Source organism: Eleutherodactylus coqui, chromosome 6 (assembly GCF_035609145.1).
Source record: "Eleutherodactylus coqui strain aEleCoq1 chromosome 6, aEleCoq1.hap1, whole genome shotgun sequence".
In the NCBI taxonomy this organism is placed as follows: domain Eukaryota; kingdom Metazoa; phylum Chordata; class Amphibia; order Anura; family Eleutherodactylidae; genus Eleutherodactylus; species Eleutherodactylus coqui.
This window is the reverse complement of record NC_089842.1, coordinates 10266913-10291479: the sequence shown is the minus strand read 5'-3', so window position 1 is coordinate 10291479 and position 24567 is coordinate 10266913. Positions and strand designations below refer to the sequence as shown.

General features: G+C 54.5%; 1 protein-coding gene across 4 annotated transcripts in view; it reads right to left on the bottom strand.

Moving 5' to 3' along the window:
• Positions 1-23801, bottom strand: part of LIG1 (DNA ligase 1) — a 64927-nt gene extending 41126 nt beyond the window's left edge. Inside the window, exons 1-5 of one of the 4 annotated variants that reach the window (XM_066606203.1) lie at positions 23728-23801; positions 21814-21862; positions 11579-11678; positions 11292-11539; positions 9146-9317 (exon numbers count right to left, since the gene is read on the bottom strand). In XM_066606203.1, the coding sequence (XP_066462300.1) occupies positions 9146-9317; positions 11292-11539; positions 11579-11678; positions 21814-21830 (537 nt within the window). In that variant the 5' untranslated portion in view covers positions 21831-21862; positions 23728-23801. Of the gene's footprint in view, positions 1-9145; positions 9318-11291; positions 11679-21813; positions 21863-23727 lie in introns of all 4 variants that reach the window. The other 3 variants (XM_066606204.1, XM_066606201.1, XM_066606202.1) reach the window with 3 other exon arrangements.
• Positions 23802-24567: the final 766 nt, after the last annotated feature.

The following is a 24567-nucleotide window of genomic DNA, read 5'->3' as shown; positions in this document are numbered from 1 at the left end:
GTATTGACGCCCCCAGCGGCCTTATTCGCACGGGCTACAAAGTCACGTGATTCTGTAGCGCTACAAAAACACCCGTATGGGAAGCTGATGTTTACTAATGGGTTCACATACATTTTGTAGTCTGAAAGAGCCCATTGGAAACCATCAGCTTCCCATACATGTGTTTTTGTAGAGCTACAAAATCGTACGATTTTATAGCCCATGTGAATAAGGCCTAAAAGGAAAGGATCACACAGGAGATCCCAGTACAGACACCATCAGATGTCACCACGTGCAGAGCCGCCAGCGGGGGTCCGGGCGGTCACCACGTGCAGAGCCGCCAGCGGGGGTCCGGGCGGTCACCACGTGCAGAGCCGCCAGCGGGGGTCCGGGCGGTCACCACGTGCAGAGCCGCCAGCGGGGGTCCGGGCGGTCACCACGTGCAGAGCCGCCAGCGGGGGTCCGGGCGGTCACCAGGTGCAGAGCCGCCAGCGGGGGTCCGGGCGGTCACCAGGTGCAGAGCCGCCAGCGGGGGTCCGGGCGGTCACCAGGTGCAGAGCCGCCAGCGGGGGTCCGGGCGGTCACCAGGTGCAGAGCCGCCAGCGGGGGTCCGGGCGGTCACCAGGTGCAGAGCCGCCAGCGGGGGTCCGGGCGGTCACCAGGTGCAGAGCCGCCAGCGGGGGTCCGGGCGGTCACCAGGTGCAGAGCCGCCAGCGGGGGTCCGGGCGGTCACCAGGTGCAGAGCCGCCAGCGGGGGTCCGGGCGGTCACCAGGTGCAGAGCCGCCAGCGGGGGTCCGGGCGGTCACCAGGTGCAGAGCCGCCAGCGGGGGTCCGGGCGGTCACCAGGTGCAGAGCCGCCAGCGGGGGTCCGGGCGGTCACCAGGTGCAGAGCCGCCAGCGGGGGTCCGGGCGGTCACCAGGTGCAGAGCCGCCAGCGGGGGTCCGGGCGGTCACCAGGTGCAGAGCCGCCAGCGGGGGTCCGGGCGGTCACCAGGTGCAGAGCCGCCAGCGGGGGTCCGGGCGGTCACCAGGTGCAGAGCCGCCAGCGGGGGTCCGGGCGGTCACCAGGTGCAGAGCCGCCAGCGGGGGTCCGGGCGGTCACCAGGTGCAGAGCCGCCAGCGGGGGTCCGGGCGGTCACCAGGTGCAGAGCCGCCAGCGGGGGTCCGGGCGGTCACCAGGTGCAGAGCCGCCAGCGGGGGTCCGGGCGGTCACCAGGTGCAGAGCCGCCAGCGGGGGTCCGGGCGGTCACCAGGTGCAGAGCCGCCAGCGGGGGTCCGGGCGGTCACCAGGTGCAGAGCCGCCAGCGGGGGTCCGGGCGGTCACCAGGTGCAGAGCCGCCAGCGGGGGTCCGGGCGGTCACCAGGTGCAGAGCCGCCAGCGGGGGTCCGGGCGGTCACCAGGTGCAGAGCCGCCAGCGGGGGTCCGGGCGGTCACCAGGTGCAGAGCCGCCAGCGGGGGTCCGGACGTCACCAGGTGTAGAGCCGCCAACGGGGTTCGGACGTCACCAGGTGTAGAGCCGCCAACGGGGTTCGGACGTCACCAGGTGTAGAGCCAACAACGGGGTTCGGACGTCACCAGGTGTAGAGCCAACAACGGGGTCTGGTGGGGGGATGTCACCAACCAATCAGTACAGGACATCGCAGCTTCTGGACCTTTCCGAGTCCACTGTTTGCCATGTTATTGGAAGATGGAAGCCATCCGGTGTGTGCGGTGCTGCCATGTTCAGGGAAACCTCGTAAACTGACAGAACATGGACAACGAAGCCTTGTAGGAGCTCTGAAGACATTACAAACATCGTCTGCCCTCGCTCAGCAGGTCTCATAGGCCATTGGACACCCATTAGCACCAGAACCCTCCGTAGGGAACGGCATGTGAAGGGTTACCATGGACGAGCGGCTACACGGAACATCACAGAAGTCAATGCACAGAGGCGCCTGCGATGGGGCTCGGAGCGTCAGACAGTGAGTGGAGGCAAGTGTGGATGAACCACAGCACACCATCTGCCGAACGGATGGCAGCACTTGGGTGTGACGGTTGCCTGGAGAGCGGTTTCCATGTGACTCCATCATCCCAACAGTGAAGTGTGAAGGAGGATCTGTTATGGTGTGGGGGGTTCTGCTGGGAAGGACTAGAGCCATTGGTTATAGTGAAGTCCACCCTCAACGTCAATGGGTACAGAGACATTCCAAACAATGTGGCATCACCTGCCCTGTGGTACGACTCTGGTACAGCTCCGTGTCTCCACCAACATGACCGAGCACCATGTCATACGGCACGCAGTGTGGAGGCTTGTAGAGCAGAAGGTCAGCAGACTGCATTAACCAGCCAAAGTCCGGATCTCAATCCCATCGAGCATCTTTCGGATGAGCTAGAGCGCCGTATCCGTGTACGCCCAACACACCCATGAACCCCCATCACCATCTGAAGCTCTCTTCGCAGAAAGGGGGCAAATCCCTCCACACATCTATGGGAATTTGGTGGGAAGCGGCCGTGGATGGTTCCTACAGTCATGGAGGCCAAAGGTGTCCCAACAACATACTGAACCCTGTGAACATCATCGCATTTCATCACCTTCTATGTCCGTCCCAATAGCGTCAGCACGGTGTATTCTGAGTAAAACACGGCCACGTGAAAGCGGTCAGAAATAAAAGTAAACGGCTTTCTCTTTCTTTCTCCTCAGAGCTCGGCGAGCGTCAGCCTGGAGGACTTCTAGAACCTCTGGACTGATAAGGATAGAACTCCGGGGAACACAACATGCCGATGCAAAGCAGGCAGTAAGGCCTCATGTCCACGGCTAAATTGTAATTTAAAATCCGCAGCGTTTCTCCCGCACGCGGATCCGCGCCCCATAGAGATGCATTGGACACCCGCAGGTAGTTAAATACCTGCAGATGTCATTTTCCCTTCAGGCGCGGATTGCTTATAAAGATTTACAGCTCCTTCACATGCAAAACTGGTTAATCACTGACAAACCATGGTCAAAGTTGACTGCACGTTTAAAGGGGGTCCTTCCGGCCCACCACACACAATTAGAGGGTGTTGACAGGTAGCATGGCAGCCTAGTAAAGCCTCCCAATGCATGGATGCATATTTAGCCGTGTCTATAGCCTGTGGCTTAACCCTTTGAAATCCAATTTTGGATTCAGGGTTTCCTAGGGGGCTTCCTCTTTCTGCCATTATACAACGGCACCACCTGCTGGCTAGAGCCAGTACTGCGGTATGTGACATGCTGGAGAGGCCCCCCAACAACAGAGTGGCCAGTAATATACAGTAAGAATACCCTGACGGATGGCTTCTGACATCAGAGCTGTACAGCCTTCAATCAGAATGTCTTCAGACAGCGGATTAAAAAGGGTTAATAGACAACACTGAAAATCACTATATGATGCAGTACTGAAGTATTGCAGTATAGAATACAAGCGATTAAGTGATCAAAAAATTAAAATCCCCTATGATGACTAAAAAAGGTGTAGAAAAATACTCCAAAATAATGCTAATAAAAACTACAGCCCATCCTGCAAAAAGAGAGAGAGAGAGGGAGAGCTCACAAAGTCAAAGTGCCCAAAAAAATTTTTTAAAGCTCAGGGTGTCAGATCATGGTGAGGGGGAAGCAATTTTGGTTTATAAAAAGTTTCTTTACTTTCAGGAAGTAGTAAAAGCATAAACTATTATTTGTATTTGGTATCACCATAATTGTTCTGACCCACAAACAAACTTCACGTCACTTTTACTGCAAGACGAACCCTGTACGACCTAATCCACCCCCCCCCACCCCCCCCCCCCCCCAAAAAAAATAAAATATGTACAATTTTCTTCATGATACCCCATTTAATGGGGTTTTCTGTGCAAAACCTTTGGTGACCTATCCTCAGGATACAGCATTCCAGATGAGGTCTGACCAAGGAAGAGTAGAGCAGAGACCTTGGAGGCCTGTTCCTCGTCCAGGTTGGAGTCCAAAATAATAAACCTCATTTCTATAGCGCCAACTTATTCCGCAGCGCTTTCAGGTAATTTTATTTATCACCCCCCCCCCCCCTCCCCCAAGCTGGGCACTCATATTACGGACCTCGGAAGGATAGAAGACCGAGTCAACCTAGAGGCGGCTACCTGGACCACGTGGGGATTGAACTTCATGAAACCCAGATAGCACCCCCCCCCCCAGGGAAAACTGTCATCTCTGTAAGAGAGCTCTGATCGTGCCCCATAGGAACTGGGGTGGGGGGGGCAGGGTGATGCTGGGGAGCTGCACGTGTGCCCCAAGCAAGGAGGCCTAGCCAGTTTACGAGATCTATCGCATGGAGGGTCATGTGTGGCAAAATCATCATCGTCAAACACGCTTAGTAGCGGTTGATGGAAAGAGCGGTCCAGCCTGTCAATAATGGCGGTGGACACTCTGGTAAGGTTAGACACCGCCCAAAAGAGGGAGTAAGTCCATCCTAGCTCAGCAGATCGGGTAGGTTGCACAGGATAAGTGCCAGTGGCCGGTTCACTTGCAGCCCAAGTCGGTGGAAGAGGAGGAAGGAACCCACCGCCTACAGAAAGTGCCCAGCAGACCGCCGTAGCCTAAATTCGCGGGCATGGGAGCCGGAGGTGCCGCAGCTGAAAGCACTATATAAATTTTGTCATCACTGTAATCGTACTGACCCACAGAATAAAGTGGGGTTATTTTTCCCCAAATGTGTACGCCGTAAAATAAGACCTCCCAAAGATGGCAGGATTCCGTTTTTTTCCATTTCACTCCACATTACATAGTACCTTTAAAAAATATGAGTCGTCCCGCAGAAAACAACCCGCAGACAGCGACGATGGAGAAGGTATGATTTACTGAATAGTGAGGGGGGGGAAAAAAAACACAAAGGAAGGAGAGAAAAAAAATAAGCCACGTCATTAAGGGGCGACACAGGATTAGTAAATCTGCCCCAGGGGCTATAAAGGGGGAACTTGGTGTCCTTTGGAGAATGCCGGGGATGAAGCAGCATGGCGCTCGCCTAGTGTCATAGCCTCTTGCACTCTTGCAGCAATTGACAAGTGGGTTGAGGGGGGGGGGGGGGGGGTTAGAAGCTTGTCAGATCAAACCGCAGCCCCTCTCACCCCCCAATAAGACTAACGATAAATAAACTCGACTAGCTGTGATTTAGCCGAATCAGCCAATAAATGGAGTTATCTGGGTAAGTGGGACATAAACTTCAGCACCTCCGCTTTAAGCACGCTTTGATTTGACACTTTAATACGCTTAGACCATTTCTGGCGCCGATCCCAAAAGCTGTGAGCGATGCCGAGCAAGAATCCCCTGGCGGCGGTCCAGACTACAGCTCTAAAGTGTCATGGCGATGTTAACAGCCCCCCGGACCCCCGGCTGCACCTGCTGGAACAAGTGGTTGCAGATAAACAACAGCCAATGATCATTTCATTAAGCACTAAACGCAGCGTGTAAATGACATACTTGAGGTATTTTCAAATGTGTTAATGCTTGTGTACAGTGAGACGGATCGCAGCTCCCTGTGATACGGATTGGAAAACAAAACAAGGCAGGAGCGCTCCATCAGGACAAATTAAAGGGACACCAAACTAATTCGACAGCTAATAAAAGTCGGGCTCAGAGCTTACGAGCTGCTAATACCCGGCGCACGCACGGAAGTCCACGTCCCGGGAGGTCTTCAGAACCGGAGGGGTGCGAGATAAACTGCTGCCTGAGGTCACCTCTATCTGGACTTCATGCTGCTGGTCCCAGGAATCAATGTTATGGTCAGCGTCGCCCCGGCCTGAAGTAGTGGCGGTCCACAACATTCACCAAAGGTGGTCACGTACACGGACGTGCCCAAAGTCATGGGACAGGAACTAATATCATGCAAAACCCCTCTATGCCGGTGAAGTGCAGCAACTCCAAATGACATGGATTCCACAGGTGGGCAGAAGACGTCTGGAGGGATGTTGAGCCGTCTGGATGCCCTCCACAGCTTCGGGGTATCTGAAGGTGCAGGATCTCAGATGTGAATGGACCTCTCCACCATACCCCGTAAATGCTTACTTGGGCTCATGCCGTGTGAACATGCCGGCCACATCATTCATAGGAACTCTGCAGAAAGCTCCTCCAACCAATTTTGGTCGACTTGGGCCTGCCGGCACGGAGCATTATCCTGCTTGCATATCCCATTATTATGGGGATAAGACTGCAAGTGGGCACCAAGCAGTGACATGTAGCGTGCGCCGGTCAATGACGTGTTTAGGCGGACCAGTGAGCCCATGGCATGAGAACACTCCACACCAGTATGGGACCACCACCACCAGCCTACACAGTGCCTTGACAAATATTGGGATCCGTGGCTTCATGGGGTCTCCGCCACACAAGAACCCTGCCATCAGACCGAAAAAATTGGTACCGTGACTCACCAGACCACACATTACCAGTCCTCTAGGGTCTAGTTAGCAACCCAACGAGCCCAAGTGAGTGATGTGTCCGATGTTGTGGTGATAACAGAAACACTCTGGGTGGTCTTCTTCCCCCGTGTCCCATGGAAGCTGAAGAACGCTGTGCTGTGGGATACATGTGGGGTCTCCTGCATTGGATGTGGATGTGATTTCATTACTTGCTTGTTCACCTGTACAATTCTAGCCAGACGCCGCTTGTTGCGATCATCAAGCACCCACTATGACGTAACGCCAGTACCCGCGCGACACTAAATCAGGAACGTTAAATGCCCACACAAGTTCAGAAACGGAATGTCCCCTCCGTCTGGCACCCACTATCACACCTTGTTCCAACTCCGATTCTTCACGTCGCTTCGCCATGAGCGCGCTGGCCGGTGTTTAACCTCACTCACAAGATAATGCCTCCCGATTTATTCTTCTACCCAAGTTGTCCCCTGAGGTGATGCCACTTAGTCATCAATTTACATACTGCTATCCCAGGACTTCTGGCACGTCCGTGTAGGCTGAAGGGTTATTATCCCTTTAAGAGTAAAGGCTCCTTCACGTGCGCCGACGGTCGAGCATAAACGGTCATTTGTTTGCCCGATCATTGGACTATGTGAATATGCCCCCAATCAGCTGACTAATTGGCAAACAGTCACTCGTCACCTGAAAAAGGGGTCCACCACCTAGGACCCCCAGTGATGAGCTGTGCCCAGTAATGCAGCAGCAGCTCCCATTGAGATGTGTACAGAGTTACCAGCTTCTGGCTCCGGCCACACTGACAGCGAACGGGCCAACAGCTGATCGCGGGGGTATCCCGAGCGGTGGACCCCGTCAATCAGCTATTGATACCTTATCCTGCTGAGGATAGCTCATTAATAGTCAAGTCCCTGACAACCCGGCGAATGAGAACTACATTCATTTAGAGGTCAGTCTGCAGCCACCAATGCCATTTCAATAAAACTGCAGCTGCATCCCCCTCCTCCCTTTCTTCCATTCACTGCTTTACTGAAAAGTGTTTGAGACTGAAGAGACTTCTGAACATTTACAGAAGTCCTGCAGGTAGGGAAGCGTTAACCGTAGACTACCGGATAGTGGGGAAATGCCACAACTAGTCGTTTAAAGGGGTTATCACATATCCCACAGGAGGCGATAACAATCTGATCGGTGGTGGGACGCCTCTCCCAAGAACTGGGGTGCCCGTCTCCTCCACCGCCTCCATAAAGGAGGAGCCTGACCGCTGCGGCGACAAACTATACATGTGTTAGGGTTAGGACTTTTGTCAAATTTGAAAGCCTGTGGCGGCAAACGCTGACTTTTCATTTGGTTAAATTGTAAAAACCCCTCTGCACCGAAATCTGAAAATAAAATACGGCCCGTTAGATGTGAGAATGGACGATGCTAACAATATATATAAACCAATTATAAATAAACTGAGTTTAGAGCCTCCCTATCCAGCATCATCCATCCTCTGGGACTCATTTACACTTCGCACATGACCTAGTAACCTCGCTGACAGCAATTCTTGTATTCAAGCTTAAAGGGGTTGTCCGGCGAAAGCAAGTGGGGGTATACACTTCTGTATGGCCATATTAATGCACTTTGTAATGTACATCGTGCATTAATTATGAGCCATACAGAAGTTATTCACTTACCTGTTCCGTTGCTGGCGTCCTCGTTTCCATGGTGCCATCTAATTTTCAGCGTCTAATCGCCGGATTAGACGCGCTTGCGCAGTCCGGTCTTCTTTTCTGAATGGGGCCGCTCGTGCCAGAGAGCTGCTCCTCGTAGCTCCGCCCCGTCACGTGCCGATTCCAGCCAATCAGGAGGCTGGAATCTGCAATGGACCGCACAGAAGACCTGCGGTCCACCAAGGGAGAAGATCCCGGCGGCCATCTTCACCAGGTAAGTAAGAAGTCACCGGAGCGCGGGGATTCAGGTAAGCACTATCCGGTTTTCTTTTTTAACCCCTGCATCGGGTTTGTCTCGCGCCGAACGGGGGGGCTATTGAAAAAAAAAAAAAAAACATTTCGGCGCGGGACAACCCCTTTAATGCTTTCCTAGTGGACAGGCTTCTTTATTATGTTTTACAACTTATAAACTCCTATTATTTGCCGTATATGGCAACTGAACAGACGGCTATCCCCGTAGTGGAAGGATCGTGGGGTTGTGCTGCGAGGCTGAAGTCTTCCTGAACTTTTTTGAGCAATGTATTTAGTGGGTTAATAAGAAAAGTAACCCTGAAGCTCCATTACAAAAGGTTTGATCTGTTTAATATGAAACAAAGGGGTACTGCTTGGGGCAACTGGTCTAGAGCAGGAAGCGCCGCACATCTGATGCCGCACATCATACCCGTAAGAATACCTATTCATCTAGTCTGTAGAATGATGCAGAAAAAGACGACGATACAAGGGCGCCACCTGCTGTTTGTTCTGCAAATATCACTTGTAGCGAGCTATGAATGTACATACGGGTAGCGTCATGGCTGCAAACGTTCCACAGAGGAAAGTCTGCACCAAAAGCATTAAAATCGTCCCTGTTGATGCGGATCTGCAGTAGAAATCACCTCTTCATATGAAGGGATGAGATCTGCTGCGGATCAACTGCAAACACCGCAACCAAATCCACAAGTGATGCAGATTGAGGTGCGGATTGGTGTGAACGGACCTGTAACCATTCTCTATGTCCTGCACGTTCCACCACATCCCTGACCTTCCCATGAGAAGAGCGACACTCTGCGATCTCCGCTTTACCTTGGCATCACTGGCGGCTTTAACATCTTTTTCTGTAGTTGACACTTCAACGTCCATCGATTCTTCATCCTCACTGTCACTTGTAAGAACGCGCGCCGATTTCTTGGAGACACATTTTACGGGAGACTCGGTGTCCTCGGATAATTTACCGTTTTTTTCTGGGGGTTTGCTGCTAATAAAAGACGGGAAGAAAAAAATAGGATTGGAAGAAGCCTTTCAATGTAATGTATTCGGTGGCGCCGAGCGAACGGGATTCTGTGACATCCTATACAAGCCCAAATTATAAGCGCGCTCTCTAAAAACGTGTGACTAGGAGGAGGAGCGGCAGCGCTTGTAGAGGGCAGCCGGCGCTCACTGAAGACAGGCGGGATAGTAAGAGCCCGTCCTCAGCTGCTCCGTTCTAGCCATCGGTCAGGGTCTCCGCAGCCAGAAGCCCCTCAAACAGAACTGCTGACCTGTCCATGTGACACGGAGGGGCGTCCGCAGATTGCAGAGGATCAGTAAAAAAAAAAGAAACTGCAGCAAGTTTCACTCCTTCAATTGAAGGGATGAAGTCTGATGCAGATCCGCACCCAAGTGCGCAACAAATCCGCCACATGTAAACACATCCAAAGGCACATTAATGGAAGTTCAGTAGAGAGAGAGACACACACACAGATCTTGGGCCCCGTCCCCGGCAGTGCTGCTTTAGCGCCCCGTCCCCGGCAGTGCTGCTTTAGCGCCCCGTCCCCGGCAGTGCTGCTTTAGCGCCCCGTCCCCGGCAGTGCTGCTTTAGCGCCCCGTCCCCGGCAGTGCTGCTTTAGCGCCCCGTCCCCGGCAGTGCTGCTTTAGCGCCCCGTCCCCGGCAGTGCTGCTTTAGCGCCCCGTCCCCGGCAGTGCTGCTTTAGCGCCCCGTCCCCGGCAGTGCTGCTTTAGCGCCCCGTCCCCGGCAGTGCTGCTTTAGCGCCCCGTCCCCGGCAGTGCTGCTTTAGCGCCCCGTCCCCGGCAGTGCTGCTTTAGCGCCCCGTCCCCGGCAGTGCTGCTTTAGCGCCCCGTCCCCGGCAGTGCTGCTTTAGCGCCCCGTCCCCGGCAGTGCTGCTTTAGCGCCCCGTCCCCGGCAGTGCTGCTTTAGCGCCCCGTCCCCGGCAGTGCTGCTTTAGCGCCCCGTCCCCGGCAGTGCTGCTTTAGCGCCCCGTCCCCGGCAGTGCTGCTTTAGCGCCCCGTCCCCGGCAGTGCTGCTTTAGCGCCCCGTCCCCGGCAGTGCTGCTTTAGCGCCCCGTCCCCGGCAGTGCTGCTTTAGCGCCCCGTCCCCGGCAGTGCTGCTTTAGCGCCCCGTCCCCGGCAGTGCTGCTTTAGCGCCCCGTCCCCGGCAGTGCTGCTTTAGCGCCCCGTCCCCGGCAGTGCTGCTTTAGCGCCCCGTCCCCGGCAGTGCTGCTTTAGCGCCCCGTCCCCGGCAGTGCTGCTTTAGCGCCCCGTCCCCGGCAGTGCTGCTTTAGCGCCCCGTCCCCGGCAGTGCTGCTTTAGCGCCCCGTCCCCGGCAGTGCTGCTTTAGCGCCCCGTCCCCGGCAGTGCTGCTTTAGCGCCCCGTCCCCGGCAGTGCTGCTTTAGCGCCCCGTCCCCGGCAGTGCTGCTTTAGCGCCCCGTCCCCGGCAGTGCTGCTTTAGCGCCCCGTCCCCGGCAGTGCTGCTTTAGCGCCCCGTCCCCGGCAGTGCTGCTTTAGCGCCCCGTCCCCGGCAGTGCTGCTTTAGCGCCCCGTCCCCGGCAGTGCTGCTTTAGCGCCCCGTCCCCGGCAGTGCTGCTTTAGCGCCCCGTCCCCGGCAGTGCTGGTTTAGCGCCCCGTCCCCGGCAGTGCTGGTTTAGCGCCCCGTCCCCGGCAGTGCTGGTTTAGCGCCCCGTCCCCGGCAGTGCTGGTTTAGCGCCCCGTCCCCGGCAGTGCTGGTTTAGCGCCCCGTCCCCGGCAGTGCTGGTTTAGCGCCCCGTCCCCGGCAGTGCTGGTTTAGCGCCCTTTCCCCGGCAGTGCTGGTTTAGCGCCCTTTCCCCGGCAGTGCTGGTTTAGCGCCCTTTCCCCGGCAGTACTGGTTTAGCGCCCTTTCCCCGGCAGCACTAGTTAAAAGAGCCATACAATAACACAACCAGCGTTTGATATTTGGGTAGAATACATCCCCACCTGTTCTCTTTGCTGCGGCGTTTCTTCTCTTTATTGTCGCGCTCCGCCCTCTCCGGTTTCTTCTCTTTATTGTCGCGCTCCGCCCTCTCCGGTTTCTTCTCTTTATTGTCGCGCTCCGCCCTCTCCGGTTTCTTCTCTTTATTGTCGCGCTCCGCCGTCTCCGGTTTCTTCTCTTTATTGTCGCGCTCCGCCGTCTCCGGTTTCTTCTCTTTATTGTCGCGCTCCGCCGTCTCCGGTTTCTTCTCTTTATTGTCGCGCTCCGCCGTCTCCGGTTTCGTCTCTTTACTGTCGCGCTCCGCCCTCTCCGGTTTCTTCTCTTTGTCGCGCTCCGCCCTCTCCGGTTTCTTCTCCTTCACAACGCCTTGTGTTTTGGGCTGAAAAAATGACCTTAAAGAGTAAAGTAGAAGAATATTAAGATGTCAATCATTGCCAGTCTGACCATCTCAGACCTAAAGGAAGTGCGTCACCGGACAACATCCCATAACCCGCTGCCGTCCGTACATTGGCGCTGCGGTCATAGGCAGGAAGTGCAGCCATCCGGTAGATATGGGCTTATACATGTTCGCCGCTCTCTATGCCCATCAGATGCCATCTGTCCGGTCGGCGGTCTTACAGCTCGTTCTGGTACGAACTGTCCTATTCTGTAAAGACTGGAGCTGAAGATGCCAATCATTACACAAAGGGAGGAACGAGCGATGGAGACCGGACCAGAGCGAGCTGCGAGACCGCCTGCCAGACTGCACTGGATCTACATAGAGCGCGGGAACCTGCAGATATCTACCAGACAGCTGCACTTCTAGTGAAAGACAGACGGTACGATCCTGCATGTGACCGCAGCGCCAATCTACTGTCGGCAGCGGTTTATGTGCCATTTCACAATGACAGGTTTCGTTTAAAGGGCCACTCCAGCGGCAAAACCATGATTGAACCTACTGAACTCCGCACACATCGTTGGCCTTAAATCGAAGGTTCTTTGGAACTACATTACTGATCTGTAGGATGTTACCTATAGTTAATCGGTGCGGGTTCGCTGCTCCGTATCCCCGCTGATTGGCTGCGGCACTCGGGTGAGCACGGCGGCCTCCTCTCAGGCCTGCGATGTCAAATGAATGGGGCTGAACTGCAATACCAGGCACTGCCGGCGGCACCAGAGACTGCTTACACCGGGTCCCACTCCTGGCACCTAGCCAGTTTGGGGTGGAAAGCTGATGCCAGCCAGGCCTTCACCCTACAGCAGCTGCTGCATTCACATACGTGGCTGTCCATGTCATCCAGGTACGGCACGAGGCTGCCAGAATATGGAACCGGTGATGCAGATTAGCTATTTGTTGCTCATATCGCGCTCCCAGCTGGAGACCCCCCCTCTACCGCGGCCATACGGCTTCGTAGGATATATGAACCGAAGTCATGAGACCCGGCCAGAAAATCGCTAAAAAGTGTCTGATTATTAAGTCCGAAAAAAGACAATAAATGGGTTTTCTAAACTTTACAAGAACTTGCCGCATAGTAGGGAAGGGCATAAAACATTAGCCATGACCGATTCTACCACCGAGCTGCTGGTCCAGTGCAACCAATCCAGTCCCCTCCCTGCTGAGAAAGGAAGAGACAACGTAACATTCATCGCTCACATGACCGCTGCAGCCAATCGCTGCATTCAGTGGTCAAGCACATGGCAGCGGAGGCCAGAGATTGGTCGCAGCAGTCATGTGGGCGATGAATGTGACATCACTGTTTCCCAGTTCAGCGGGGATCAGCGCAGAAGAGACCAGGACGACGGCGGCGGTGGCCCAGAGGCGCGGTGGGTGAAGGGTCAGTAAATGGCTATTATTTTTTTAAAAGGTCTTAAAATAAAGAAAAATCGAATCCTCTCCAATGTTGGGGGCTTCCTGATCAGCGCTGCAGCCCCAGAAGAGGAAGGCGGTCACGGGCCAGTCATTGTGCCCATCACCGCTCAGCCATTCACAGACCCCTGAGGCCGCAGAAGAACCACTGCTGACGCCTTTCAGGTTCCGTGCAGCAGGTAAAAGGGCTGCAGCGCTGGACGGGGAGCCGCCGGGGTGGCAGAGTAGTCACCCAATCTTTATTTTAAGGCTGTGTAACTTTTTATATGTCCCAGAAAACCCCTTAAAGCCGACATTCACATACTCAAAGCAGGACAAAATATATTGTGCAAATCCACGAAGAGCATGATTTAGCGTGCGGTCACACGGGCGGAAAAGCAGTGGACTTTCCGATGCAAAATCTCCAGCACTTCCACATCAAAAACAGCGGCGCTCCGATTCTGACTCTGAATCAGCTGCATTTCAGCCAGTAAAAAGTGTCCCCTCAGCGAGGAACACCCCGCACAGCGCCGGTCCCAAGGCCCGGCGCACGCAGTCACCCACGCACAGCGCCAGTCACAAAGCCCAGCGCACTTGGTCCTTAAACCAAAAACTGGTCTGGTCAGTGAGGGGTTAATGTGCCGTGCGGAAGGTCTTTAGCACAAATGATGTATTTTCTAATCTATTAGGTTTGCCCGGCGCTTTGCACCCACTCCGGCGATCCGCTTTCACGGGGTGTTAACTAGCCTTCAGATCTGTGAAGTCTCAGGTCTCGGCAGCTGTCCGCTGCGCCCTCCAGCCGCTCCGAGCGACATGAAACCAAATCCGCCCGCGCTCTGCCTCCCACACACCGGGCTTTTTATAAACATGACCCGCGAAGAAAGAACAGCGGGCGCTCCAAGTACAAGCGTCAGTGCCAAACAAGTAGCGCCGCGCTTTATCTCCTCTCTTAAAGGGGAGGTGTCATCAGAGCACGACCTGCCGGGCAACAGGTTTTATACGGTTTTTTTGTTTTGTTTTTTGGCGTCAGTCACAATCTAGATTTTAAAAAGTCCTGAAATCCTGCAGTTCTCGTACTGACCACTAGGCAGAATAATAGTCCAACTTCCTGTTCTGTAGAGAAATCTCAGCATCACAGCAGGATTACACAGAGAGGTAATACAGGATGTAGCTGATGTCACAGCTCACCTCCTGTCCTCCCTGCACACTGACCACTTGTGCTGTATTCACACTGCCAAGTGCGCCGTCTGAGAGGCTTGGACTGATACTGCACTCGCAAACCTACGATTTTCCCTGCAATTGTGATGCATCACTGGACATGCGGTTACCACAAGTGAGAAATCACATGTTATTTCAATAGGAAAACTTAGAAATGACAATGCACTGACATGACAATCACAGCTCACCTCCTCCCCTCTCTGCAGAGGTCACATAGCATGCCCACAACACACTCATTCAGGTTAGTGGGTTCACTCCAGTCCATTGCGTCTGTTGGCCATAAAACTGCTATAAAGCATCTCTCTGAAAGCTGTTAACTGCAACGCATGCAGATGCCCCCTCCACCCCAGGCAGATGCCCCTCGGCCCCCTGCACCTCAGGCAGATGCCCCCTCCGACCCCCAGCAGGTGCCCCCAGCACCTCAGGCAGATGCCCCCCCCGACCCCCAGGCAGATGCCCCCCCCCCCGACCCCCAGGCAGATGCCCCCCCCCGACCCCCAGGCAGATGCCCCCCCCCCCCCCGACCCCCAGGCAGATGCCCCCCCCCCGACCCCCAGGCAGATGCCCCCTCCGACCCCCAGGCAGATGCCCCCTCCGACCCCCAGGCAGATGCCCCCCTCCGACCCCCGACCCTCAGGCAGATGCCCCCTCCGACCCTCGACCCTCAGGCAGATGCCCCCTCCGACCCTCAGGCAGATGCCCCCTCCGACCCCCGACCCTCAGGCAGATGCCCCCTCCGACCCCCGACCCTCAGGCAGATGCCCCCTCCGACCCCCGACCCTCAGGCAGATGCCCCCTCCGACCCCCGACCCTCAGGCAGATGCCCCCTCCGACCCCCGACCCTCAGGCAGATGCCCCCTCCGACCCCCGACCCTCAGGCAGATGCCCCCTCCGACCCCCGACCCTCAGGCAGATGCCCCCTCCGACCCCCGACCCTCAGGCAGATGCCCCCTCCGACCCCCGACCCTCAGGCAGATGCCCCCATGTCATGTGCAGAACATTGAATTAAAAAACAGACCCTCAATCTGAAACTAAAAACATCTGAAAAATGTTTCACTATCTGGTTTAAGAAAATGAGATAAAAAGCGACACATTAGTAACCGGCGATCTATTAAAGGCCCAATGTACACGGGCGTACATGCACTGCGGGATCCGGTGGGTGAACAAGTCATCACCGGCGCGCCCGGTCAGCGTGGTCAGACCGCACGACTCCTGCTGATATTCACGCCGTCCTCAGGGCTTCACGTTACTGCGAGACGCGTGTAAACGGCCCGACCAGCGCCGGCGAGGACTTCATGCGCTGAAACGGACGAGCGAAAACCTCACTTGTTCATCTAAACGCAGTGTTTGTCCTGAACTATCCGGGATGTTACCTGCAGGAGGCGCCGTTCCAACAATCTGGGGTTAGAAACTTTTTCTTTTTAAATAAGCATAAAGACAAAAAAAAAAAAGTGTGTATAATTATCGCTGGGATTTAACGACGCACAATGTTTTTGTGGGACTTCGCAGATATTGAAGTGTAATCAGGTCAGCGCCGCCCGCCGTTACCGCCTGCGCACCTTTGCACAATCTGGGTGAGGAGGTAGTTTTCCGTCCGTGGGGGGGGGGGGGGGGGGGCTCCACCTGTTCCAGAAGACCCCGGGACAGACTGCAGGCTTCCTCTTACTACGAGGCGCTGCTGAAAGCTCGGTATTCACAACTGCCGCGGATTTACAGACAGAACTCGCTGCTCCTTCCACCAAGCGTGTAAACAAGTGACATCCCAAACTCAAAACTGCAACAACAGCGCCATCTTCTGTCGGGAGAGGAAAGCAGACCGACCGGGAACATACATGCACCTTGCTGAGAGCAGTACCTGACACACACGGAAGGGGAGGACACTGGATTATATTCAGATTTTTCAGTCCAGTGTTCCCACCAGATCCCATAGATGTTCCTCCAGGAGCGTCAGATAGTGATGGGAGGTGATGGGTGTGTTGGGCACATGGATACGGCCCTCTCGTTCGTCCCGCTCGATCGGATTGAGACCCGGACTTTGGGCCAATGAAGCCTGCAGACATTCTGCTCCTCCGCACTGCAGGCCGTATGACATGGTGGTCGGTCATGTTGGTGGAGACAAGGAGCTATACCAGAGTATTACCACAGGGGAGGTGATGTCACATTGTCTGGGATGTCTCTGTACCTGTTGGTGGACTTCACTATAGCCAATGGCCCCAGTCCTTCCCAGCAGAAACCAGTTACCCCCCTTCCACATCATAAAAGAACCTCCTCCAAGCTTCACTTTTGGGGCGCTGCCGTCACGTGGAATCCGCTCTCCAGACAACCACCACACCCAAGTGCTCTTATCCGACCAGAAGATGGTGTCCTGTGATTCATCTGTCCACAACACTTGCTTCTACTCACTTACAGTCCGTCGCTTCAAGCCCCATCGCCGATGCCGCTGTGCATTCCCCGCTGTGATGTTGGTGCCGCCGCTCGTCCGTGTTAACCCTTCACATACTTTCTTGTTGCAATAATAGAGCGGTGAACTGAAAATCGAACACTTCAAGGGGATTCTGTCAGCAGGTTCGTAAAGTCTGACTTGGAGGCGAATCACGGAGGCGGCCGCGCTTCACATCTATACAATGCAGATGTCGCTCCTAATGGCTGACACCCGCCGCCAACAGCTGCGGTCAGCGCTCACACCGATAGCGGCTGTTAACCCTTTAAATGAACTGATCCAAGTCCAGGAATCCCAAACGGCCCTCCCACAATGAGGCTCCAGGATGCCATTCAGTTAGCGGGGGGCTCTAAAAGCCCCCAGAGCTGCCATTGTAGATTACCTATCAAGCCTGTCAGCTCAAGGTATGATGTAATACTGCAAAAGCCATCAAACCATGGCAGGATCGTGTCCCCTGCGGGGCTAAAAAAAAAAAATTAGTTTAAAAACGTTATTAAAAAAACATGTAATAAAAGTTTAAAAACAAAACAACTTTTCCCCCCACTTCACATAAAACGAACAGAATGTAAAACGATAAGCTGCATTCGGTATCGCTGCGCCCAGTGAAGTCGGATCTACCGAAGGAACATTATGTATCCCGCACGGTGAACGGTCAGGACAACCAAACACATCAGTATGGCGTTCGTCGCCTCCGTCTGACACATGCTCCAAAGTGGTACCAAGAGAAACTACAGGACGTCCCGCAAAAACCACGGGCCGCGCACAACTATGTCAACGGAGAACCAGGATAGTTATGGCGGTCCGAGGAGAGTAACAGAATGCAGGCTGAAGACAGACAAACGTCATTTTTTTAGAAAGTGGGGAGAATAAAAAAAAAACGGAAATGGATATAAAAGAGCGGCGTCCTTCAGCGGATGAGACGTGTTCACATGGCGGAATCCGGGGCGGATGTTTCAGCATGGATTAAGGTTCTAACAGCGCGGCAGGCGTACCCCGCGGATCCAGTCCTCATCAAGGAGCTAACAGCGCGGCAGGCGTACCCCGCGGATCCAGTCCTCATCAAGGAGCTAACAGCGCGGCAGGCGTACCCCGCGGATCCAGTCCTCATCAAGGAGCAAATCATTGTGAGGAATTATTGTTGCAGAATCCGCCATAAGAAGCAGCGGCACTTTTTTCCCGCATGCAGAAGACATTGGCGCAGTATAAATTAAATCATCGATCACCATTGAAGATAACGAGATGCGGAATCGGTGTGGATTCCATATCCCAATTCCACCATGTGATCCCATCGCTTTATGGCCGGCACAATATTTATGGTTCTAACCCGATCCTGTGTGTGCGCCACGGTGCGATGAGGGGGTTCAGCCCGCGCCATACACGGCAGGTGTCAGCCATCTTTGGCATCCACAACCGGAGAGGTTACTGATCAGAGCTGCTCCGACAGCGCCCCTTATCTGTAGTGATGAGGAGTCCCCCGGGGAGAGATCTCCGGGTGTCATGGCAGTCAGGACACTCTTAAAGGCCTCCAGGGCAGCCATGAAGGTTTGCCAGTTACTACGCGCCTGTAGCACTACAGTATTGGTGATCGGCCAATCACCAGTCCACGTCTACGGGGAGGAAAAAAGGAAATAACGTAAAAATAAAGAAAACAAATCTAAAAATATTGATGTTTAAAATCCCTCCGTTTCCCAGTTGTTGCGTCAAAAAATAAAAGTTTTAAAATATGAGAACCCGTCGGCGGCGCCGCTGCATCCGTAGGCCAACCTATTAAAGCATTACATTAACCCCTTCCCGCTGCAGGGCGTAAGTTTACGTCCTGGCAGCCTGGTACTTCCCGCAACAGGGCGTAAACTTACATCCTGGGGATAGCACGGGATCACATAAGATCCAGCGCTATCCCGCAGCGGGAGCCGGCTGTCAGTCACAGCCGGCGTCCCGCTGCAACAGCGGGGGGACATCGGAGATGCGCCCCCGGCTGTTAACCCCTTCCCTGCCGCGATCTAAGTAGATCGCAGCAGGGAAAGAGTTCACAGAGGGAGCGGACTCCCTCCGTGTCTCTGGCCGGAACTCGCGATGTCATCGCGAGAGCCCGGCCTGTCACCATGGCAACAGGACGCCAGACACCGGCGTCCTGTATTGCCTATGCCTATGATCGCTGTATAAGCGATAAGGCATGGCAGAGCAGTAGCTCTGCCATGCCTTATGACAGCGATCATAGGCACAGTGATGTAAGTCCCTCAGAGGGAGTCAAATAGTGTAAAAAAAAAAAGAAAAGAAAAATGTAAAAAAAAATGTAAAAAAAAACCCTTTTTTATGCTTTTTTTCAGATTTGCATAAAACAAGGTAAAAAAAAAAATTAAACCCCACATATTTGGTATTGTCGCGTCCGTAACGACGCGTACAATAAGTTGCACATGCTTTTGACTGTGCACGCAAAAAACGCTAAAAAAACCGCTAAAAGACTGAGGCAAAATGCTAATTTTTAGCATTTTGCCTCACTAAAAACGCAATAAAAGTGATCAAAAAAGCCGTATGTACCCCAAAATGGTATCAGTAAAAACTAAGCAAAAAATAAGCCCTCATAGAGCGCCGTAAATCGAAAAATAAAAAAGTTACAGGACTTTGAATGCAGCAATTTAGAATAGAAAAAAGATTTCCAAAAAAAGTATTTTTATTGCAGAAAAGTGGGAAAACCTAAAAAAAGATGTAAGAATTTTGGTATCGTTGTAACCGTACCGGTCCGCAGAAAAAAATGGAATGTCTCATTTGTGCTGCATGATTAACGCTGTAAAAAAAAATAAAAAAATCTATGGCAGAATTGATGCGTTTTCTCTCCCTGTTATCATAAAAAAAAAAAAAAAGTTTTACAATATTGTCTATGTACCCAAAAGTGGCACCGATAAAAACTACAGTTCGTCACGCAAAAAACAAGCCCTTATACGGCCGCGTCCACGGAAAAATAAAAAAGTTATGGCTTTTGGTAAATGGAGAAGAAAATCCGCCAAAAATTGTTGCGTCCTTAAGCCCAAAATAGGCCGTGTGCTTAAGGGGTTAATAATCCCGAACGGGGAAAACCGCAGCGCCAGAAATGGGCTTTTGGTGATCGAAAGGTCGTACAAACTCCAAAATGGCATCGATTAAAACTACAGGTCGCCCTGCAAAATAATCAGCCCTCACATCGCGGCGCTGACGGAGAAATAAGAGTCCGGGGGTCAAAGAGGTTTATGTTATATTATCACACATAACTCCTACAGGGTGCCTTCACACGTAGCGGAGCGGCAGCCCCCGCCGGGCAGCAGATGCCGAGCGCTGCGGCTGCCGTCAGGTGAGGAGCCCACTTCGACATCACTGCTTAGTAGCCGTCGTCGGGGGATGGGTTGCTAATTGGGAGGTGAATGGAGCGGCAGGTTAAAGTCAGCTGCGGTTCCGCACCAATGGATTTTGACTCTGCATTTGATGCAGAAATGCTGCTGATTTTGACACAGAATTTTCCGTTTTCTGCTTCATGTGAACGTTCACCAAGTTTGGTTTCACCGTAATAGTACTGACCAACAGAATAAAGATAAACGGCGCCGTGGAAAAAAAAAAAAGACACCAGAAATAGAACAATTGTGTATTTTCCATCCCACTTAGGTTCCAGTACATTATCTGCTGGTAACATCGTAAACACGACCTCGTCGGCTCACCGGAAAAACACAAAAAGTATCATTTTTGGCAAGGGGGGGGGGGGGGACAAAGCAAACTACAAAGAGGGCTGCAGGGGAAAGGGTTAAGCAGCCGCCCCAACTTCATGCTGTCCTCCCTGAGCAGCAGCGTCGTGGCGCCCAGTTCCTGCCGTGTGACAAATATGTGGAATATGGTGAAGTTTGGCCGAACATTTTCACACGACGCACAAATCTGAGCCCCATTCTCTTCACTGCGGTCAGACATGAGCAACTTTTTTCTTGCGTAGCACCACAACGCACGGCACGTCTTTAGGTCTCCCCTCACAACACCCACTGTTTGTGCCGGGGCCGGCGGCAGCATCACGCCGCGTGCTCAGAGCTCTCAGTGCAAAGGTTCCCGCACGCTCGCTGCGGCAGCGGAGGATCCCTACTTCCCTGAAGCGGGGAAATAAAAATGATTTGCATTCATAAGGAAATCGTAAGGTTGGCGAGCGCGAGATCAAAACTACAGACTGAAGAAAGGTCACAGAGCCCGGAGTCGGAACGCACAGGGTATTGTCGAGCCGTTATACACTATATTTACAATGGATGACTCACAGTCCATGTGACGAACCTACGGCATGTCCTACCGTGTTTCCCCGAAAGTAAGGCTCTGTCTTATATAAATTTGTGCCCCAAAAGAGGCGCTGGGTCTTATTTTCGGGGGGGGGGGGGGGGGGCGTCATACTGAATTAGCAGGCAGTGTCCGGGTCCCTCACGCTGGCCTGTGTAGTCCTCAATACCAATGGAGCACCCAAGGCTTGAACACCCCACCTCCAGCAAGCGATTGCTCCGATTCAGGAGCACTGCCTCAGCCAATCAAAGCTGGCGCTCGATGAACCAATCACAGCCATTCAACGATATAATTCAATGAATGGCTGTGATTAGTTCATCAAGCACCGGCTCTGATTGGTTCATGAGTGCTGCCTTAGCCAATCACTTGCCGGAGGCGGGGTATTCAACCCTATCAGCAGCAAGAGATGCTCCGTTAGCATTGAAGAATGCATTGAAGTCTGCTAGAGCGCCGGTGGCCAGCAGGATGGACCCGGACGGCGCCAGCTAGGCGATTACTTTTTTTTTTTTCATGTAATGTAGCTAGGCTTATATTTTAACACCCCCCCCCCCCCCCCCCAGAAAATCAGGGTAGGTCTTATTTTGGGGGGGAAGCACGGTATTTTTGTCCACTTCACACCAGTGCAAGTGATTGTGCTGCCCTGCACAGTCCAGCGCCAGTTGTGCCCGAGTCTCTGACACACAAGTGGCAGTTACGCCGTTGGCACCGCGCCTCAGAGCCGTCATTTATAAGACTTGTCTCACCAGTAGTTCCTTAGTAAACTTACTTTATGGTGCGCTGCATTCTGACGCCAGAAGTGACAATTCCAGAAGATCCTGCAGAAAAAGAAAACAAAAGTACGAATCCGAGTTATTAGAGGAGCGCGGCGGCGGGTGAATCGCGCACCAAATCCAGGGGGACTGCGAAGCAGATTTTACGCTGTGAATCTGCTGCGGAGCGCCACCCCACGCGAATATAATACATCAGCGGTCAGACTTACCACACGGAGGGGGCCTTACATCACAACTCTGGCCTACAACTTTTCTTGAAGGTGGGCGGGGCTTCAGAGGGGCTGTGGCCGCCCATGGAGAATTTACACCAGGAACCAGTGACAGTTCTGCCAGCTTGGTAGTGCCAGGAGGTGCCCAACACATAGAGAAGCCTCTGCATATATTAGTATAGTTCCCCCCCACATGATGCCCGGCGTTGGGTTTATGGGCCTTTACTAATCATCAATCCTTAGGGTAGGTCATCAGTAGTTGATCAGTGGGGGTCCGCCTCTCAGGACCCCCGGCCAACTGCTCGGCCCGATTCTGGCGCCGCGTTTATATTCTCTATTCGGGATAAATGAGGCGTTTTGATTTTTACGGACACAGTGATGTTTTTTTGTTCTGCCCCGCGGCCGACAGTCTCTGCAGACGAGGCACAGGCCGCCCTCATAGGCACTCATTCCTTCAGGAGGCCCCGGGCTGCCATGGCAACGGATCGGCACCCCATGATCTCAGCGCCGGGGGCAGGTCTACTGTCAGAATGGACAGTTTCATTAAGAGACCCAACAGCTGCGATCAGCGAGGTGATGGCGGCTGTGAGCTGTCAGACAGCCGGTGTGTATGGAGCGGGATGGGCTACTAGCACCGACCCCGCAGCTGGGGGGCGTACGTGTCCACGTCAGTGTGAGGGGGGTCATAAATGTGTCTAACATAACGGTAACAGACTTCAGGAGTCGTCCGAGACCCCCGACCCCACCAGGCCGCGTTCACAGGGATCCCGCCGGCCGATCGTCCAGAGGCTCATCAGTAGCTGGCGGGGTCCGAGGCTGGGATCCCCCCGGACCAGCTGAGTGAGGGGCAGCGGAGCTCAGGTACACAGCCGCTTCCGTCTACACCGGGCCGCACGTTGTACGGCGGCTCGATCCCTTTAACGTTAGGTCATGTGACTGGTGAGCGTGACGTCACAGAAGGCGCCGCAGCGCTGGTTGTAGTGCGGCTGCCTCTATCAGCTGATCAGCGGGGCGAGAGCGGCCGGCCCATCTGCTGATATCACGGGCACTACCCACACGGATCTGCGGCGCGGTGTGTGCCAGGGGGGCAGTCAGAAGAACCGTGCAGCAGAGCAACACCGCACACACGGGTCGGACGCCTGCAGACGGCCGGGTCAGATCAGGCTGCGAGGATTCTCACAGCGGGACAGACCGTCTGCAGGGACCCGCGCGGCACTCACCTGCTCCGCGGCTCTCTGATGTGCCGGGGAGCGGCCAGCTGGCGCGTGCGCAGAGCGGAGCATGCCGCAATTTGTTTTCTGCGGGTGATCGCAGGTGGACAGACCGCGGCCGGCCGCAGAGGATTGCGCTTTCTAATGCCATCCAATGGCAGCGTCCGCGGGCGGGCACCGTGTGCAGCGGCCGTTATCAGTACCACGGGCAGCCCGGCGCCCGGTTAGACGTGGGCGGACTCGGTTATAAACAACGGGCGTCTTAGGGGGATTGGTTTTTGTTGTGACGGAATCCTCGCCGCATCCAGGAGGCAAAACACCCCGCGGCCGGCCGGGAGCTCGTGCGGGTGACAGCCGGTCATACCGAGGGCGCCGGCGGGGCTGTCACTGCGCACCACACGGAGCTCCTCTGCTGCCTCATCAGCGGGGACACCGAGCAGCGGCCGCCCGGACACGTCGGCCCCTCCGGCCCCCGGACCGCCGCACTCACCGCTTCACGGGATCCACAGCGTTCAGCTTTCGCGCGAAAACTACCTCCAGTAGCGCAGCTGCCTCGCCCACCCGCACCACGTGACGCATTGCCCCCGCCCACCCGCACCACGTGACGCTCTACGTGCGACGGCGCGTGGAGGAGGGCTAGACGCTCTGTGGTCGCCGCACGGCGCCTGTAGAGGGCAGCAGCGAGGAGGACGGCTCCGCTGCGGCTCCACCAAAAACTCTTTCACGCGAACGTAAACCCGCAATGACTGTCGGACCCGCCGGCGGCCTTCACGGCTGCGGATTTTTCGGTCGCATGAACAACTTGGGCTCCCGGCTCTCTGAGCGATCAGCGTGTGTGACTGCGGCCCGAGTACTGGAGCCTGCGGCGGGAGCGATACAACCGCCACGAGGCAGAATCGGGCAGAGGCGTTCCCCCCCGTGGGCCGACCCCACACCAGCGAGCGCTAGCTCAGGGCATGGCACGATTTATCGCGGCCCGAGGCTCTACAGACCGAAGCTGCCCCGTTACCCACGGCGACCAATCAGAGCGCAGCGGCTCGTTCTTAGGGCGCTTCCACACGAACGTAAATACGCAGCGAGTAGCGTCCGTTATTTCACAGCGATGAGTTCTTGACTTCCGGTCGCATTAAACACGACGCCTCTCGGTGCGTACGATGCACTGAAATAGCTAACTGACATTAACGGCTGCGCGCAAATATGCGGGAAGCCTGCGAATACGCTGCGTATTTACGGACACTCAATGGGGCTTCGTGCGGTTTCGTTACGCACATTATACGCAGCTTATTTACAAATGCTGATCGCTAGAAGCCCGGGTGAAGGGGCCCTCGTG